We start from the raw sequence: 20,066 nt of genomic DNA, 5'->3' as shown, positions 1-20,066 counted from the left end.
GTGGAGCACAGGCTCCAGACGTGGAGGCTCAGCGGCCATGGCTCACGGGCCCAGCTGCTCCGCGGCATGTGGGATCTTCCCGGACCGGGGCATGAACCCGTGTCCTCTGCATCGGCAGGTGGACTGTCCACCACTGCACCACCAGGGAAGCCCCCCGCTACAGATCTTATTTAGTCTTTAAAATGACCCCATGCCGAGGTTGGCATCAGCCCCATTTTACAGGTGAGAGGACCTGCACTCAGAGGTGAAGATGCTTCTCACCTGCCTGGCATCTTGTAAACAGTGATGGCCGAACTGAAATTGACCTTACAGAGTTGGGGTCTGCCCCTCTCCAGAGCCCAGGCCGTCGGTCACTATCTGAGCTGATGATGTAAATAGATGAAACCCCTTAGGAGACAGCAGTAGAGTTCAGGTTAACTAGTGCTGAAACTTCCATGTATGAAGTGGTTGTTTTCTTCCTGAAATAGCTACTTCTTGCCAGGACAAACCAGCACGATTAATTTCCCACAAGAAGTGGTTTCAAAAAAGCCCTCACCCTCTCTCCACCTTCTCTTTCTCCTTTGTTGCCTCCCACCTTTCTTCCTTTACTCGTTTTTTCTTTTCTTTATGTGTTTCCCCCCGTCTCCATCTGTCAAAATAGCAATAAGGGCAACAGCAAAAAAGAATGAAATAAAACCGACCCCAGTTTAATTCATGAAACCACAGAGTGCTAGGCTTAAATGAATCATTAGATTTTTATCTATCCCAGTCCTTTTGTTTTGCCAATCAGGAAACCAGGGAACCTTAGCACAAAGAGTTGGTGAAAACCACCCAGCTTGTTGGCTCCCACAGGAGCCAGAGTCTACGGCATACTGGCCATGGGTGGGGTGTGGGGACCATCTGACTCTGGGGTGTCATGAATATGAGTCGGGTCTAAGCATCTTATCAGGGATAAGTGGGTAATGAAAGCAGGTGACAAGAAAGAGACTGACTGGGTTATTGCTTAAATTAGTTATTTAGCGAATGTTTCTTTGAGGAAGTGATTGGTTTTGAGAAAGAAGGAGCCCCTGTGAGGATCAGGTGGAAGAGCGTTCTCAGCCAAGAAGGAACAGCATTCTTGGCATAGGGAACAGCATGGTAATCAGCAGGGGCAGGAAAGAACACAGCAGGTTCCAGAATCAGCCAGAGGCCAAGGTAGGCAGAGAGAGAGGTGGGCAGGAATCAGGGTTTTATTTTACGTGTAATGGGAAGCTCTGGTAGGTTTTGACCATGTCCGATTTGTTTTAAGATCATTCCAGCCTCTTTATGGCGAATGAATTATCCAAGTCAAAAGTGGGAGAGCGGAAGCAGGGAGATGAATTTGGAGGCTGCCGCCGTCCAGGAAGTTGGCGGTGCTGGCTTACATCAGACGAGGACAGTGGAGATGCAAGAAGGGGGTGGATTGGGATTTATTCTGAAGATAAAACCTAACAGGTCAGCTAGTGAATGTGGGGAGTGTGGGAAAAAGAAGACTCAGGGAGAACTCAAAGGCCATTTAGGGGATAGTATACTTAGTTTCTATAATTTAGGACAGCGGTCCCCAACCTTTTTGGTACCAGGGACCGGTTCCATGGAGGACAGTTTTTCCATGGACTGGGGCGGGGTGAGAGGGAGATGGTCTTGGGATGATTCAAGCGTATTACATTTATTGTGCACTCTATTTCTATTATTATTACATTGCAATATATAATGAAATAATCATACAACTCACTATAATGCAGAATCAGTGGGAGCCCTGAGCTTGTTTCGCTTGTCGCTCACTGATAGGGTTTTGATATGAGTCTGCAAGCAGTTGATTTATCATGGTCTCCATGCAGTCACACCTCTCTGCTGATGATAATCTGTATTTGCAGCCACTCCCCAGCGCTAGCATCACTGCCTCACCTCCACCTCAGGTCATCAGGCATTAGATTCTCGTAAGGAGCGCGCAACCTGGATCCCTCGCATGCGCAGTTCACAGTAGGGTTTGCGCTCCTATGAGAATCTGATGCCACCGCTGATGTGACTGGAGGCGGAGCTCAGGCTGTAATGCAGGTGATGGGGAGCGACTGTAAACACAGATGAAGCTTCGCTCACTCGACCGGTACTGGTCCGTGGCCTGGGGGTTGGGACCCCTGACTTAGGGGAATGAATACATTCTATAAAGTATATTTCCTTAAATTATTCAAAACTATGAAAGGAAAGGAACTAGTTAATGCACAGAAAGATGAAGTGAACGGGGTAATTGAAAACACCGTGTCATCACGTCACCTTCATGCTCTATACCTGTCCTAAAGCCCCACTGCAGGACAAAGTCCCTCTTGTTACTGTCGTTCAGGTCACCCAAACTGGCCTCAGTCTTTTTTTTCTTTGTCTTTTTCTTCTAGCATATATGCCACCGATGAGTCTTACACTCTGTCTCCCTCTGTGGGACACCGCCTTCTGGCCTGTGCTTTTCTCAAAGATCCAGCCATTTGGGAATTCCCTGGTGGTCTAGTGGTTAAGACACTGTGCTTCCACTGCCGGGGAGAGGTGCGGGTTTGATAACCCGGTCGGGGAACTAAGATCCCACATGCCGTGCGTCACGGCCAAAAAAACCCCAAAAAACAACAACGAAAGATCCAGTCATTCAGGGATTAGCTGAACCGTGAACAGTCCATTTTCTGATGTTCCTTGTGTGCCGTTTATTTGGCACTTCCTGTGGCAAATGTAGGATTTCCAGGTGCCTCTTCCGTGCGGTTTCTCTAACTGGAATCCAAATTCCTTGAGACCAAAGATAACCTCTGATGCTGTTTTCCTCTTTGTGACTAGAAAGCATCTAGTTCAGTATTTTATACACCAGAGGAAGTGACTCTTCTTTTTTTTTTGTCTTTTTGCTTCAGCGTGAAATCCTTTCAACTGCCATTACTGTAAAACTCTTATTTGTAGCATCTTGTGTAAGCAGTAGGAGTATAGCTATATATTCTGTGATTATTTTCTCAGCGTGAGGAGAGCATTCCAGGGGTGAAGTCATGGCCCACCAATGATGCACCCAGCGTCCTGTCCATCACCTCCGTCGTGGCCCTCGTGGGCATCTTTGCACTGCTGGCACGAGTGTTAGCATGAGCACCCACAGAAATAGAGGGCCCAGTTGGGCAGCTGTGTTCGCGGGAGAGCAGCGGGGTGCTTGTCCCCGTCACGCACAAAGGGTGGAAGGGACTTCCCACCGCCACATCCCCACTCCTGGCAGAAGGTATAAGGCCCTGAGCGTACAGAATTACAACACGTAAACGCACCATCTAACTTTTAAACATACCTATGTCATTTAATTAACAAACTTAAACATACCTATGTCATTTAATTAACAAATTGCTAATTAACAAATGGCTACAAGTTAAAATGAATTTGGACTAAATAGTCAGAAACCACCCCATTGCTCTAGTAAGAAATCATTTCATAGTCATGAGGTTTCACGTCAAGATATGACAAGCCCACTCCAGCCACCAGTCACTGGAGGCGCCGCAACAGCGGCCCGTGGGCCTTCTTGCCCCAGAGGGTTGGCTGTGGCGCTGTCATCACCTGGTGTTTCGCTATCAAGGTTCTACTTTTTTGAGCCTCGAAGGCTTTTGCTGACATCTTCACATTCTGGTAGAAATATTGAGAGCCAGGTGGTAGGCAGGCACTGTTAACACATAGGGGTCAACACTTTGTACCTGTTACGGGTCGGCTCCAGGGATGGGATGAGGATGAAAGGGTCATCTGGGGACAGATGCGGTGGCAGATGAGCATTCCAAGGAAGAGGAAGGAAGAAGGATTCAGCTTTGCCGTGTTGAGAAGAAAGCGGCCCCGCTCTAAAATCCTCCGCCCCGGATCTGAGAGCTGAGTTTAACTTTTCATGAAACAATTGCCCACTTATATTAAAAACTATTCCCCAGCAGGCTCTTTGGCATTCCGAAGCTCTGAGCACACGCGAAGCATTGTGTAACTGAGAAATACCTAGCACTGGGATTCTTCTAGACGGATCCCTCCGCCTGCCTGATGAAGCCCATCTACCCCCGCCCATGCAAGCCTCGGTGGTGGGATAAAGCATTGCTTCCACCTTTTCCCCAGAGGAACGTGCTGTGTCCAGATTCAAAGCCTCACTCCTTCCTTATCTCCATGGAAATTTCCTGTCTCTGGCCACTTGTTCTTTCTCTCGACTCTGTAGCCCATTAATCTCTCCACCCCTGGCCTGTACTTCACTTCTTCCCGGAACCATCTGTGACTATAGCGCGAGCCGTACTGATCTTCCCTTAGTAAATTTATCAAACGTTTATTGAGCCGATTGAGAACTGGCCATTGTGCTGAGGATTAGAGAGAAAACCCCACACGAGCGGCCATTGCCCTCCCAGAGCCCCTGAGTAAACAACTCGATGACATCGTTAGAGGTGCAGCCTTTCTTAACACCATGCCGCTGTGTATTCCCAAGGCCGGCGTCACGTTTAATGGGGAGATACTAGAAGTATTGCCGTTGAACGCCAGGAACAGACAAGGAACAAGAAATGGACACATTGATCACGCCGACAGGACCAGTACCCAAGAGGTGGAGGGCCCGAAGGATTCCTTGAGCAGCGGTGCCGAGTAGCAAACCTCAATACAGAAGGCCCTGGACGTGCTCGTGAGCAAAGACCTGTAACCCAGGGTGAAAATGGAACCTTAAACATATGAAAAGATTTTCAACTTGATTAAAGATTGGCAAAGCGCCGATTACTCTGAACTATTATTATTTTTCTCAATCTTTCAAATTGTCACGAGATCCGGAAGTTTAATAACACACTTTTGGTATGGCCGTGGGTTTAAAAACAGGAGCTGATGCATTGCCGGTGGGTGTATGAACAGGTACTGGTCGGATGGGGCTCATTTGGCTGGGTGTATTAAAATACCAGAAAGTCTATATAACCTTTGGCTCAGGAGTTTCACTCGGAGGAATGTATACTACAAATAGGCTTGAACACATGAGAAATGATGTACGGAGAGGGTTATTTATTGCAGCAATTTTGTAAAAGCAAAATATTTCCTGCAGCCCAAATGTTCACCATTAGGGAACAAGTTACGTAACTTCTGACATTCCATCCGCTGGAATAATGCAGCGGTAAGGAGCGGCCAGGTAGCTCTTCGTGACTAGTATAGAAGGATCTCCACGGTCTCAAGTTATGAAAAATAGGCTGACGGAAACAGTATGGTAGGAAATAAGAGTTCCTCTTTGCGCCTGCCTTTGTGCTGTGTTAGGAGGTAACGCAGCGCCTATAACAGAGACCCACACATGAGAGTGTCTCTCTTATCCGTAGCGGTGCAGGGTTAGCGGGAGGCCCCCCTCCATGTGCCAAGCTCTTGCCATGTTGTGGCGCTGGTGTCCCTAGGACTGCAGAGTTTCCTGCATCGAGCTGGGTGAAGGAATCACACGGATTTCTTAGCACCTGGCCAAGAAGTAACACACATCACTTCCCCGAAAAGATACAAGGAACCAGTAATAGCCATTACCTTGGGGGTGATGGTGGTGGGTGCGGTACTGGGAAGATGAAGGACATGGACCAGAAGGAAACTTTTCATTTTATACCTTTTTAATTTATTTTTACAACTTTGAGCCATTTTGTCCATTCATAAGATAAAAAGAGATAGTTGCGAGTTAGTGGCCTTGAAAGCACTAAGGACCCAGGGCCGTGGGAGCACAGAAGAGGGATAGCTCCTCCACCTGGCTGGGCTGGGGAGCTCTTCGAATTTTACTGCGTTACGTGATGCTCAGTTGAGGTCCTGAAGGTAAAGTGGGTGTTAACCAGGTCAAGTCTGGAGGGGATGAGAAGGGTGGGGGTGGGGAAGCGGGTAGAGAGGTGGTTGGCAAGAAGGGAGCTGGTGCTGAGAAGGGGAGTCTGTTTCAGGTGGAGTGAGGAGCGTGTGTGAAGGCACAGAGGCGTGTTGAGTGACCTGCGCTTGCGTCCGGCCGTGCTGGGCAGGTGGGCGCTGTAGCTCTGGGGAGGTGTGGGGCAGAGCGGGGCGTGCATTGCAGTGCAGATGTTAGAGGCTGGGTCTCATCCAGTGTTCTGTGCAATGATGAGTTCAAAAGCAAGGGAGCAGCATGGTCAGATCTAGGCAGCAGCACGCAGGATGAATGGGAAAGGAGACTGGACGAATGTTGAGGTGGCCGTGCCGTGATCTAGGAAGCAATGCATCTCTCCCTGCAAAGCGAGTATGGCACTTAACTAACGCAACGCAGTTAGGTATTATCTTTTATGTATGTCTATCAGTACCTCCAATCAGATCGCAGTTGCTCTGAGAACCCCTTTATTTACCCTTGTAGCACCATGACATAAATGCTTATTGGTTGGGCTTCCCTGATGGCGCACTGGTTAAGAATCCGTCTGCCGATGCAGGGGACACGGGTTCGATCCCTGGTCCGGGAAGACCCCACATGCCAAGAAGCAACTAAGCCCGTGCACAAGTACTGAGCCTGCACTCTAGAGCCCGTGAGCCATAACTACGGAAGCCCGTGTGCCTACAGCCCGTGCTCCGCAACAGGAGAAGCCACTGCAACAAGAAGCCTGTGCACCGCAACGAGGAGTAGCCCCCGCTCGCCGCAACTAGAGAAAGCCTGCGCGCAGCAACGAAGACCCAATGCAGCCAAAAAAACCCAAAACCAAACAAACAAAAAACTTATTGGTTGATTCTCTTTTGTTTTAAATAAACCTTTAATGGAATATATGTATAGAAAAGGGCTCAAGTTCAAGTGCATAGCGTCATGAATTACCACCAAGTGAACACACATGCATTAATTGGTTGATTGTTATTCTGTTTCTTCCTTGTTAAAATTATGGTTAGACCCAGTGTGTTTTACACACCCTCCCCACTTTGTCCTGGCCATGTTTAATCCGTGATGTACACACATACACTAATTTCCATACTGCCAGCTTTTTTTTTTTTTTTTGCGGTACGCAGGCCTCTCACTGTTGTGGCCTCTCCCGTTGCGGAGCACAGGCTCCGGATGCGCAGGCTCAGCGGCCATGGCTCACGGGCCCAGCCGCTCCGCGGCACGTGGGATCCTCCCAGACCAGGGCACGAACCCGTATCCCCTGCATCAGCAGGCGGACTCTCAACCACTGCGCCACTAGGGAAGCCCCATACTGCCAGCTTTAATCATTGTTCTTTGAGACGTCTTTGGGAGATATAAATCAGGTGGATTGTTGGAATAATACTTCTATTTTAAGTTATTTTAAATCTCACTTTATTTTGTCGTTTTGTTTGTTTACTATTAGATATGCATTAAACTGTTATAAATGAAAACAATTGACCCCAGTCTGGAAAGAGTATTGGCATGGTGCATAGCCAGAAATTTTTTTCTTTTCCGTCATTTCATAATGTTGGTAAAGGCTGAAAGTAATCCAACTATTGCAAGGGTTTAGATATACTTTTCTTGCCACTGAATTTTCACATTTTCCTCCCAGTCCCAATTTCCTTTGTTCCCTTTTGAAGTAAGGGCCAATTGCTTGGAACATTCTGTGAATTTTTCTTTGGCCACGTTCATTACCATTTGTGCTTTTGTCTACTAGACTTAATATTCAGGGCCCCAAATCTCTCCATTCTCTAAATGAGTGATCTCATTAATTATGAGATGTGCTGAATTTAAATTGGAGGTGGGGTAGATAATTTGGATATTTAGAAGACCTATTTACAATATTCCTCAACTGCATTTTGTTACTAATTTTCTTCTGTAAGGTTTTAAGTCAGGAAGTGAAAGTTCTAGTTTGATAAGCAGAGTCAAATAAAAAAATATATTTAAGGTTTGCGTGAAGTAAGTAAAAATAATTAACTAATTATTCGTTTTGATTTACATTTATTTATTCCTCTTGGGACTTGGAAGAAATGAAAGGGAGAATTATTCAGTGGGAATTTTAAGTTAGTATTATTCACCTAGGAGGGGCATGGTGCCCTGTGGGAGTTTTCCGTGTTTACATCTGTATGCTTGCTTTCTGTATTTTTGAGTTTGCTTTTCTAGTTATCATTTCAGATTTCCTTTGTTTTCACTTGTAAAGACCATTGTGTATCCTGAATGTGTCAGAGTAGCTGTTTCCAGCCTCTGCATTACCCAGAACCTTTGTAATTACTTATTTTAGTCCCATGCCTCTGTGTGTGAATGATTTTATCTTCCATACAAACTCCTGTAGAGACTGACAGCCATGTTAAGTGATCAGGCATTAGCTTCTGGAAATTTTAGATCCCAATTTGTGATCGACTTAAAGCCACTATTCAGGAACATCTTTTGAGCCTTGTCCCTGGCTTAGTTGTATGTACCCAATCTTATTTTTCTTTCTTCTTTAGCACCAGTTTTTTTTTTTTTTTTTTTTTTGGTGGGGTGGCAGGAAGAGTCAGGTTTATTGAGGTATAGTTTAAATAAAACTCACCATCTACAATGTACAATTCTGTGAGTTTTGACAAATTCATAAAGTTGTATAACGACTACCAAAGTCAAGATACAGAGTGATTCGTCACCTCCACAAATGTTCTAGTGCCCTTTATGGTTGACCCCCACACCCCACCCCAACCCCTGGCAACCACTGATCTAGTTGTTCCTGTGGTTCCTCCTTTTCCAGAATGACACATAAGTGGACTCATTCAGCATGTAGCCTTTGGGCCTGGTTTCTTTCACTTAGCACAGTGCATTGGAGATTCACTTATAGTGGATGTATCAGTAGTTCATGCCTTTGTCTTGTTGAGTAGTGTTCCATTGTATGGGTACATCACAGTTTACCTAGCCATCAATTGAAGAACATTTGGGTTATACCCAGTTTTTTGATATTATATATGAAACTACTACAAATATCTGTGTTCAGATTTTTGTGTGAATATAAATTTTCATTCCTATTGGGTAAATACCTAGGAGTGTGATTATTTGGGTTGAATGGCAAATGGATATTTTAACTTTAAAGAGATGTTTTCCAATGAGCCTGCATTCCTACTAGCAGTCTAGGAGAGTTCCAGTTACTCCACATCCTCTGCTTGTCAGCAATGGCATTCATTGTCTCTCTCTCTCTTTTTTTTTTGGCTATTCTAAGAAGTATATAGTGATATCTCACTGTGTTTTTAATTTGCATTTTCCTAATGACTAACAATGTTGGACATCTTTTCATGTGCTTATTTTACATTTATATATCATCTTTGGTGAAAATATTCAAATCTTCTGCTCAATTTTTAAAAATACTGGATTGTTTATATTCTCATCATCGAGTTTTGAGAATTCTTTGTATACTTTGGATACAGGTTCTCTATCAGATATGTATATTGCAAATATTTTCTCCAAATCTGTGGCCTGTCTTTGCTCTCCCTTTGTAAGTAATGAGTAATTTATGGGAGATTACTTTTGAGACTGTGTAAATATTTTGTTCCGTATCAAACTTTTGCCCCCGGGTTTTGGCACCTGTTGATTTTCTAACTCCATCATTCCTTCTATAGTTTTTGGTTGGTATTTGATGCTAAGGAAGAGCTTCCCCTTCTTTCCTTTGTTCTTCTCCTCCCTTCTTCCTTCTTTCCCCTTCCCTCCATTGTGGAGTCACAGCCCATCAATCATCCCAGCCAGCACAGTAACTCCCCTCTTTGCCTGTTGATTCAGAGGCACGAGGAGTCCAAGACATTATATATGCTTCTCAGCGAACGAAGCTTCTGGTTGCCAAAATTTGATATTGTCAGTCTTCTGAACTCTGCCCTTCTAGTGGTTATGAAGTGGTATCTCAAAGTGATTTAATTTATATTTGCATGATGACCAACGGTATTGAGCCCTTTTAATGTGCTTATTGGCTAGTCATATTTCTTCCTTTGTGAAGTGTTCACATTTTTTGCCCATTCTTTTATTGGGTTGTTTCGTTTTAAAAATTGATTTGTAAGAGGTTTTTTTTTTAATGTATACATAAACGGGATATAGGCCTTTTTCAGATTTGTTTCTTTCTTTTTTTCTTTTCCCATTTGGATAGAAGTTTTTTCTAGCACCATTTGTTGAAAAGACTTCCTTTTCCTAATAAATTGCTTTGCTATCTTTGTAGAAAATAAGTTGAGCACATATAAGTGTATTTCTGGATCCTCTATTCTGTTTCATGATTTAGTCTTATGCCAGTACCACACTGTGTTGATTACCGTGGCTGTATAATGAGTCCTGAAATTAAGCAGTGTAAGTCCTTGAACCTTTTGCTTCTTTCTCAAGATGTTTTGGGTATTCCGGGTTTTTCGCCTTTCCATATACATTTTAGAATCAGCTTGTCAGTTTCTTTAAAAAGTCGATGGGGATTATCATTAGGATTGCATTGACTCCATAGATCAATTTGGGGAGAATTAGCATCTGCAATACTGAGTCTTCCACTCCATGAACTGACTATATCTTTCCATTTATTTAGATCTTCTTTAACATCTTTCAGTCGTATTATATAGTTTTCCACTTAGTGGCATTGTATATCTCTTATTTATTTATTCTTGAGTATTGGTTCTTTTTTGATGTTATTGCAAATGGACTTGTTTCAAAATTCCATCTTAAAACTGTGTGATGTGAGTGTATCTAATGTCATTGATTCTTTTAGCTAATGACCTTGTATTTTATGGTCATTTATGGATCTTCCTAAATTCACTTATATATTCTAGTAATTATTTTGTAGATCGGATTTGTTATATAGTTAATCACGTTGCCTAGGGATAAAATTAGTTTTAATTCTTCCTTTTCAATTTTAGTAAGTTCTATTTCCTTTTCTTATTGCACTGGCTAAGACCTCACAATATTGAACAGAAGGTGTGAGATTAGGCGCTCTGGCCTTTTCTAATCTGAAATGCTTTGTACTTTGTTTATCCTGCAGCTCAGAGAGGTCTTACTGACATTCTGTTTTATCATTGATCTCAGCGTCATATTTAACTACTTTATATAATTTCCCATAAATTACAGTTATTTCATTTGTCTACTACTTTGTTGTCTGCCCCTTACACAAACCCATAAGTCTCTCATGGGAAAAACTCTCTTCACCGGCATATAGCACGGTGACTCTTAGTAGACACTCAGTAAATGCTTTGTCAAATGAGTAAATTTTGGTAGGAACTTTTAGCAGTTATGCAGTCTATCCTCCTTCCCAGTGTTTGAATCTCCTTGGTAAAACCTAGGACAGGTATTATTTCTTACAAGATTTTTTTCATATTCTTCTTTCCCCCTTTTTCATTTTTTAGGTGGTTATATTTCAATTTCCCATAGAAACCACGTATACTTAATGCTTTCAAAAGTTCTTAATTGATCTCTTATAAAAGATAATACAATTCTTTCTACCAATTTTCGCAAAATATTTTAGTGGCAAATTGGGATAGTTTGCCTTTCCTGGATGTTACATACACTCGGAAGTTAATCAGTATTCAGGCGGTTTGCAGTGGTTCAAATATAGAAACAAGGGTAAACACATTCCACAGTTACCTAGTAAGCAGGTGTTGGCTCACTACTTTTTATTCTTTGAAATCTGGAGAAATCGCACTGATGAAGTGAACCAGTTAGGCAAATTATTTCCTTATTTTTGCCCTTTAGCTTTTGTTCTAATCTGAGTAATGCTTCATTATTTTTTAATGTAATTTAAGTCTAATGAAGGTAAATTGCATTCAGCCTGGAACACAACGATCTAGGATGTATCCAAAAGGCAAAATATCTTTCTTCTGGCTGCCCCATTTTAACAGCTGCTGTGATAGAAAGTAATGCTTCAGTTTATGTACAGGCACGAGGAAAATACTGGTTTTTTCCCCCTATATGATGTTCCAAATAATTCTTTGGCTTATCTTACACATTGATGATGGAAATTGCATTAAAGAAGTAGGTAAACAACATATTAAGTTGGATGTTTATTCATTCAACTCCCTTTCTTCATCCTCCTCCTTCTTTCTTTCCTCTCCCTTCCAGTTTACAAGTGGAGATTTCAACAGTCCTCCACCGATAATGGAGAGAATAAATAGACATTCAGTAAGATTTAGAGCACCCGGACAGGCCTATCAACCAACTTGGCCTAATTGCTTTTTTACTTTATTTAATGAAACACTCCACCCTATATACTGTTTTTCTTTTTTTTTTTTCAAGTACCCTTGAAACATTCACCTAGAGGGACCAAGTTTGGGGCCAAAACCAAGTTTCAATAAATTTAAAAGCATTGGAAGTCCTACTGAATGTGTTCTCTGACCACAACAGAATTAAACAGTAATCAATATCCCAAAAATACGTGAAAAAAAAACCCCCCAAATATCTGGAAATTAAACTACACATTCCTGAATGACTCATGAGCCAAAGAAGAAATGACAAGGGAAATTGGAAATTACTTTGAAATGAATGAGAAGAAAAAGTCAACCTTTCTCTTATTTAAAATAAAAATATTAACATGCACATCGGTAGAGATTCACATCTTCAGTTCTTCCTACTCGTCTGCTTCTTGAATTCCCTACTCCCTCCGTATGTTGGCCCTGCTGCAGTCCCTTGACAGTATGAGCACGGCCGTGCTGCTGCTGGAGCTGTGCACCCAGCCTCTGTTAGTCTGGTCTTGCCAATCTAACCAAGTAGTCCAAATACCTTTCTTCCAGTTCCACTGAACAAACATTTACCGTTTTCAAAGGTCATGTTCCTGGAAGCATGGAGGGGAATTTATGGGGCAACAACAGACAGGCTCAAGTTATATAACTCTTACATTAACTTGAATGAAAATCTTTTCAAAGCTGCTTCCTTCCTGTCCTACCTGGGGAGTTCTGATCTACCTTTGCCCAACATTTTAGACTTTTTGTGAGTCTTTCTTCACTTTTTTTTTTTTCCTGTGACTTCTGTCTCTCCTAACAATCCTTTAATTGTTTGGACCTTCTCATTGCTTTTGACTTTTCGTAATCTCCCAGTATCTCTGCCCTCAGTCTGGTGTCAGCTTGTCCTCTCCAGCTTCATTCATTCACTGAGGCTTGACTAGGTGCAAGGCATTGAGCTGGCCACTGGGTTTGGTCCTGGGGTGGGAGACTTGTAATCAGATAATTAACCTGGGTGAGCACTTTGGCAGAGGCATGTTGGAAGGGCCGTGCGAACAAACATTCTTTCAACACATATTTATTGGCCTCCCACTGTGTAGCAGGCACTGTGCAATGGGGGTGGTATCCCGGGCAGAAGGTACTGATTGCTTGAAGATGAGGCGTGGATCTGGGAATGGGTGATCTGCTCTGGCACGAGGTATTTGGTAGGGACTTGGAGGGACTTGAGCTAATAAGTGGTGAGAGAAAAGCCTAGAAAGGTTAGGAAAGTACTTCTTTTGTTTTTCTTAAGGGAGTTGTAGTTCTGTTTCTGTGGCGTAGCATTTATTAGCTCCATGGTGACTCTTACCAACTTCTGTATTACCTGTATCTCTGATTTCTTTGGTTAACCCTCCACTTGTTCTGGTGCCCAGTAGCACTAAGTGGTGCTAAACACTAGCACTGTTAATTGTGCAGTTTTTAAAGTGGGAGGGGGGCTGCCAAGAGAGAAGGAGCCTCAAAGCAGGGCACCAGGTGTGTGATTCTCTTAACTTTACCTGGATTATTTCCTTTTAGGTGTTAAGTAGCCTCTTGAAACCCCCTTTTTTATTTTAAGGGCAGGGGAGGAAGAGGTTGAAACAAATGAATTTGAAAACACCCTGTGGGATAAAATTTACATTCATTGCCCACCCTGAAATTTTTTATTCTTTTTCTTTAGGTTTCTTGCTATTTAAAGATTTTTGTTTGAATGAAATTAATGAAGCTGTACCTCAGGTGAAGTTTTATGAAGAGGTAAGAAGTGACTGTTTTATCAATGCTTTTATTTCAAAAGCATATTTAAACTGTACTTTGGGAAATATTAAGACTGCTAGATATCTTAGAGATTCGTCAGAAGTAATTAGTACTACAAGATATAGTTTTAGAGATGCTGACAACAACTATAAAAATCATATTTTTAAAGCTCTGTAGTGTTCTGGAATCAGTGAGGAATAGTTGGACTCAGATTCCAGAGGAGGAAGAATCATTCAGAGGTGCACTGAGCATTACCAGCCATTTTATCTTCTGCAGAAGCACGCTGATTCTGGACACAGAAGCCGAGGCAGGGGGCTGCTACTGGGTGAAAGAGAAACTAGCAAAGGTTTATGGTCACACATTACTAGAGTGACAAACTGGAGACTTGGTGGGAGAGGGTGGCCTCAAACCCACAGCTGGTTTTCCCAGCAGGACATTGGGAGGGGATCTGAAGAGGCAGGCCAAGAGCTTCTGGAAGACACATTGAAACCTCCCACAGCCTTGTGGTATTAAACGGTATTGAAATGTACACCTGTTGTGGCAGGAATCCGAAAACAGAACAGGCAAGAGATGAAAACCCCACTGAAGAGCCATAACCACTTATCACCTGGGGTGGCGGCTGGTCCAGGTGTGGTGGGCAGTGAGCATCCAGCTTCGGCCCCTGGCAGGAGGCTGCTTCTGGGAGACAGAAAAACCAGAAGAGGTTTCTGGATCTGGAGTAAAAAACAGATGGAGCTGGGAATTCCATGGCGGTCCAGTGGTTAGAACTGCGTGCTCTCGCTGCCAAGGGCCTGGGTTCAGTCCCTGGTCAGGGAACTAGGATCCCATAGCCGTGCGGTGCAGACAAACCCTCACCCTCCCGCCCCCCGCAAAACAATTAAAAACTTATAACATCAAACATATTAAAAAAAAAAAAACAACGAAGCTGGAGGAGCCCCCAAAACATGATGAGTCCCGTGCTCAGGACACATGCCAAGTTTTGAAGCTTGAGTGGGCCGGGGGGCCAAAGAGCTATCCTGAAGACTTCTTAAGGGCAGAACTGAATCCAGTGCTGAGGAGACAGAGGTCTCATTGAACTCCATGGAGACCCAGGCCTTAGAACAGGGACCAACCAGAGGCAGACTGAGTCCTACACAAATGGCAGGGCAGACTAGCCCAGCTCAACCCCCTGTTGGGTGATGAACTCCCTCCCTACCTGTGCAACAGAGAATAAGGGGAGCTCTCTGTCTCTTTTGCAGGTAGAAAATAACAATATAGAGAGACTCTCCAATCTTCACCATACAGTAGAAAATGATTTTCCACCTAAGAAGCAAGATCACATGACTTATAAACAAGGCAATAGAAGCAGACCCACAGATGAATCAGATATTGGAGTTAGTTGACAAGTACCTAAAAATAACTGTAAATATGTTCCAGACAATAGAGAAAAAGATGGACAAAATAATTAGATGGAGGAATAGAGAGTTTCAGCATAATTTGAATGTATTGTGGAAAACCAAACAGGTATTCTAGAACATAAATTATTTGAAATTAGAACCTAGTGGTTAGAACCAATAGCAGATTGTCACAGTGCGAGACAGGATTAACGAATAGGGAAGCAGGTCAGTAGGTCATCTCAAACTGAAATACAGAGAAAAAAGAATATAAAAAATAAGGGCATTAGAGACATGTGAGGCATACCTAAAAGGTCTAACACATGTGAAGTTGGACTCCCAGAAAGGAAGAGAGAGAATGGTACAGAAGCAGTATTTGAAGATATAATACTAAGAATATTACAAAATGATGAAAGTCAGCAGCTTACAGATTCAAAAAACTTAGAACACCCCAAGCAGGATGAGTACAGAGGAAACGTATCTTTGCACATCAGTATAAGACTGTGGAAACCTGTGACAGAGAGAAAATTTTAAAAGCAACCAGAGGTTAGAAAAAGACACCTCATTTTTAAAGGGGCAGTAATATGAACAAAACGACTGTGACATATTAAAATAAATGATTAAGAAAAAAGAAAGACAGACAATGAAATGGCCATCTTTCAAGTAATCAGAGAAAAAAGCTGCCAACCTAGAATTCTTTCCTCAGCCAAAACTTCCTTCAAAAATGAAGGTGAAATAAAGATATTTTCAGACAAAAACCAAGAGAATTTGTCAGTAGTGAAACTGCATTACCATAAATACTAAAGGGAGCTACTGTAAGCAGAAGGGAAATTACCCCAGATGGAAATGCAGGAAGGAATGAAAGACATCATAAAGAGTAAATATGTATGTGAAATATATGAATGTTGACCATACAAAACTATAATATGTTTTTAGAGTTTAAAGTGTGTGTAAAACTAAAATGTATGAGAGTAGCACAAAAGGCAGGAGAGGGGTTAATAAAGTTAAAATATCTTAAGATTCTAGGATTATTGGGGATAGTAAAAATAATAATTTGCATTGACTTGTAAAGGATGCATATTGTAATCTCTAAGGTAACTTTTAAAAGAATAAAATGCGTATGTTAAAAGAGAGGAGATGTGGAATAAAACAACATTGTATTAATCCAAAAAAAAAAAAAAGAATAAAAGGTGGACATAAAGTAGGAGGTCAAATTGAAAATAAAGAGTAAGGTGGTAACTATAAATTCATCTATATAAATATTGATGATTACATTTAATACAAATGGACTAAATACTCCCAGTAAAAGACTAAGTTTGTCAGACTGGAGAAATAACCAAAACCATGTTATATACTGCTTATAAGTGAGATGCTTTATTTATGTATTTTAAGATATTTTATTTTTTGATTAACCTATAGTTGCTGTACAATATTATATAAGTTACAGGTGTACAGTATAGTGATTCAATTTTTAAAGAAGTGGTATACTTTAAACAGAAGGATGGAAGAGGATATGTAATATACACACTAACTGAAGCAAAGCTGGTATAGCTATACTAATATCAGACAAAGTACATGGCAATGCTACTTTGAGATAAAGAGAGATTATTTCATAATGATTGAGGAGTCAGCATCTGTATCTTAAAAATAACAGAAGTTTAAAATATTTAAAGCAAAAATTGGCAGGAAGATCCAAAACAAAATAATTCTACAACCCTAGTGGGACACCCACATACTTCAAGAACTTGTAGAAGAAACAGGCAAAAAATTAGTAAGGATATAGAAGATCTTAATAAAGTGATGAATAAACTTGACCTAATTGACCCAGCAGAAACAGAGTTTTGCATTCTTTAAAGTACATATGAAACATTTACCAAAATAGATCATATGCTGGACCCTAAAGAAAACTTTCTACAAATTTCAAGATTGAAATTGTTCAGAGTATGTTCTCTGACCACAGTGGACTTAAGCTCAAATTTAATAACAGTGTTAAGTAAGAAATCCTTAGCTGCCTGGAAACAAATAACTTCTAAATAATTTAAGGGTCAAAGAGGAAATTAAAATTGAAATTAGAGAATATATTAATTGAAATATATTTAAGAAATGACGTATGCTAACATTATTAGCATGATCTGTCTTTACCCTAAAACATTTGAAATGGTCCAAAGAAAGCATGGCATAATTAGGGCTGATATTAGTAATCTCTGTATCTTTGAAAATTGGAAGAGTATTCCCTTTTTTCCTGGTTTATTGATATACATGAAAATGACATTTTTCTACATTTAAAAAATTATATTAATGTATTTCCGGGAAGAATGATCAAATGATGATGCACATTTAGCATCATGTGAAAAAAAAAAGTTATCTAAATCCCAAAGTCTTCCACTGAGTATGAAGTGACTTTATTATTTCAGTCTGAATCAGGCATTTTATCTGGACGAGACTCACAGCTTGATGTGTCAAAAATTTTTTTTCTTTCCTGTGTTCTTAAAAGCTTCTCTCCAATTTCAGCATGTACTCAGCTGCTTTGTCAAAGAGAAAGCAATCTCCTTTAGTAGATGAAACAGATGGGCAACCTACGTAGTTATTTCTTAAGCACTTCTGGCCACTATGGTGGTGACTACTGCTGATGTGTTTCCATTTGAACTTTAGACATCGGAGTTTCTCTTCGTTGGCTTGTTCCTCAGCTCTTCTCTCCTCTCTCCTGGCCTGGTGTGATGGATCTGGCCTTATCAGGTTATCCCCTTGGAGGAAAACGCTTCAGGGCTCCTCAGCAACTTGCTTTGTGTTCTTTAATTGACAATACCATCCACCTTGGAGTTTCAGATACAGTTGTGTAAGTCAGTACAGCCTCCAAGATGGAAGTTATCAGTAATTCTGACTCCTGGGTTTCACCAGCCTGGTGGATTCTTTAATTTCTAGTTTTATAATCCTGATCCCTAGAAAACTCTGTTGTCAGATATCTTGCAATGTGTATGTTGTCCATCGTATTTCCGTTTTTCTGTGTCCCCAGGCGCTTAGTGGTTACCCATTTTCCTGTGGTCTGAAGTCCTAATTGCTTCTTCCAACACTCACATATCTCTGCGTTAGTTATCACTTACCTTTCCCTCTTTGTCTTTCACTACCTTCTCACGTAGACCTTCCAGTAACCGATATTACCTGAACCCACCGAGCCCAGTTCTTCTTTTTATTACTTTCCTTATGTCCTTCCCCCAGCCTAGGATGCTGTTTCCCTTTCTCGGCTTGTGGAAAGCCTTGCTTCGTTTAAGGCCAAGGTCAGTTTCTGTATTCTCCAGTAAAGCCTGTCTGTGCAGTCGTCCCGGTCTTCCGTGATTGCTTGGCTTCTCTGATTCTGACACTGTCTGTTGCCTGTAACGCCCGTGGGATACTTAATATATGCTCGCTGCTGGTGTGTGCGCGCCATCAGTATTTCCACTTGACCGTTGTTTGACTCCTAGACAGCAGGCCCAGCTAGGATCTAGGTGCAGCTGTGCCGTGCCCTCTCACTTGCTGTGGGATATGGTGCTGGTCACTGAGCAAACCCTGAAGCATCTACCTTGTGTCAGACTCAGAGCTTACAAGTGTGAACCAAGGCACTGTCCTGTACTTGAGCTCATAGAATGGGGACTTCATATTTGAGCATCTGTTACCTTATCTATGAAATGAGGTTAGTAATCATCTCCTGTTATTTCACAGGCTAGTTGAGAGTCTCAAATGGGATGCCAGATGGACAGTTGCTTTCTAAACTGTAATATCTATAATATGCTGCTTAGGTATATGCTGTAACATGGTGGTAAAGAGTTCCAGCTCTAAACTGAGACCATCTGGATTTGGATTTGGACACTGCTGGTGATTAGCTGCCTGAAGTTGGGCAAGGAGTCTTGCTTCACTCTATCTGGGTTTCCTCATCTAAAAGTTAGGGTGATAGCAATGTCTGTCCTTAGGGTTGTCATGTGTGTATGCAACACACCAGAACAGCACCTGACACGTAGCTACTGCTCGGTGTGTTGGTTTATACACTTCCTTGTTCCAGTTAGATTTAGACGCAGCTTATAAAAATATTTATATTACACCTAGATTTAATAATAAATCACGGAAAACAGAAAATATAAGACCAGAGGTAAAGTTACTACACAGACTTTTCTTCACTCATGCAACCAGTATTTATCAAACACTAATGCTGGGAAGCATTGTTTGGATGGACAAAGTCTGTGCTCTCTTTGAGCTCCTATTTTTGTTGAAACAGACAATAAACCAGTAATAAATGAATAGGAAATGTATCAGGAAATGATAACTGCTATGCAGTGATTCAAAACAGACCCGCGGCTCAATGTGACGTATTGTGATTTGGCGGCCACCTTAAATTGCTGGGTCAAAGGCTGACTTCTGAGGAGGTGCATTTTAGTGGAGTAATTTCAGATATTGTGTTTATCCTTTGTGGCTTTCACTTAGTTTCTTGAATCTGTCAATTTATATGTTTCACCAAATCTGGTAAAATTTGGGCCATTATAAAACTTTATTTCTATCCCAGTCTCTTTTTTTTCCTCTCTCTAGAATTGCATTCATAACGAGGTTTGATCTTTCGATATTATCCTAGATACCACTGATTCTCCCTGTTCCATTCCCTGCCCCCGAATTTGTTTTCTTTCTTTCCTTCCGATTGGATCATTTTTACGGAGCTGTCTTCAAATTCATTGATGCTTTTGCCAACTCCAGTCTGTTATTATGTCCATCCATTGAATTGTTTTTCAGAGAAGATTTCCATGTGGTTCTTTTCATAGTTATTATTTTTCTGCTATTTCCTATCTTCTTATTCATTACATGCATATTTTCTGTACATCTTTTAGTATAGTTATAACGGCTCCGTTAAAATCCTTGTCTGATAATTCCATCAGAATCATCTTGGATTGGTCTTCA

At 41.6% G+C, this 20,066-nt stretch overlaps 1 protein-coding gene across 2 annotated transcripts in view; it reads left to right on the top strand.

The window, feature by feature from the left end:
• The window catches only part of GRK3 (G protein-coupled receptor kinase 3), a 123,006-nt gene that overhangs the window by 40,938 nt on the left and 62,002 nt on the right, over positions 1-20,066 (top strand). The window contains exons 1-2 of one of the 2 annotated variants that reach the window (XM_082853198.1): positions 12,689-12,775; positions 13,703-13,776. Coding sequence is in view for 1 of the 2 variants with exons in the window: in XM_082853197.1 (XP_082709323.1) it covers positions 13,703-13,776 (74 nt within the window). In the remaining variant the exon portion in view is untranslated. Of the gene's footprint in view, positions 1-12,688; positions 12,776-13,702; positions 13,777-20,066 lie in introns of those variants that run through there. The other variant, XM_082853197.1, reaches the window with a different exon arrangement.

This window comes from Leucopleurus acutus (genome assembly GCF_964270905.1).
Source record: "Leucopleurus acutus genome assembly, chromosome: 13".
In the NCBI taxonomy this organism is placed as follows: domain Eukaryota; kingdom Metazoa; phylum Chordata; class Mammalia; order Artiodactyla; family Delphinidae; genus Leucopleurus; species Leucopleurus acutus.
The sequence above is the reverse complement of the archived record's forward strand: the minus strand, read 5'-3'. Positions and strand labels throughout refer to the sequence as shown.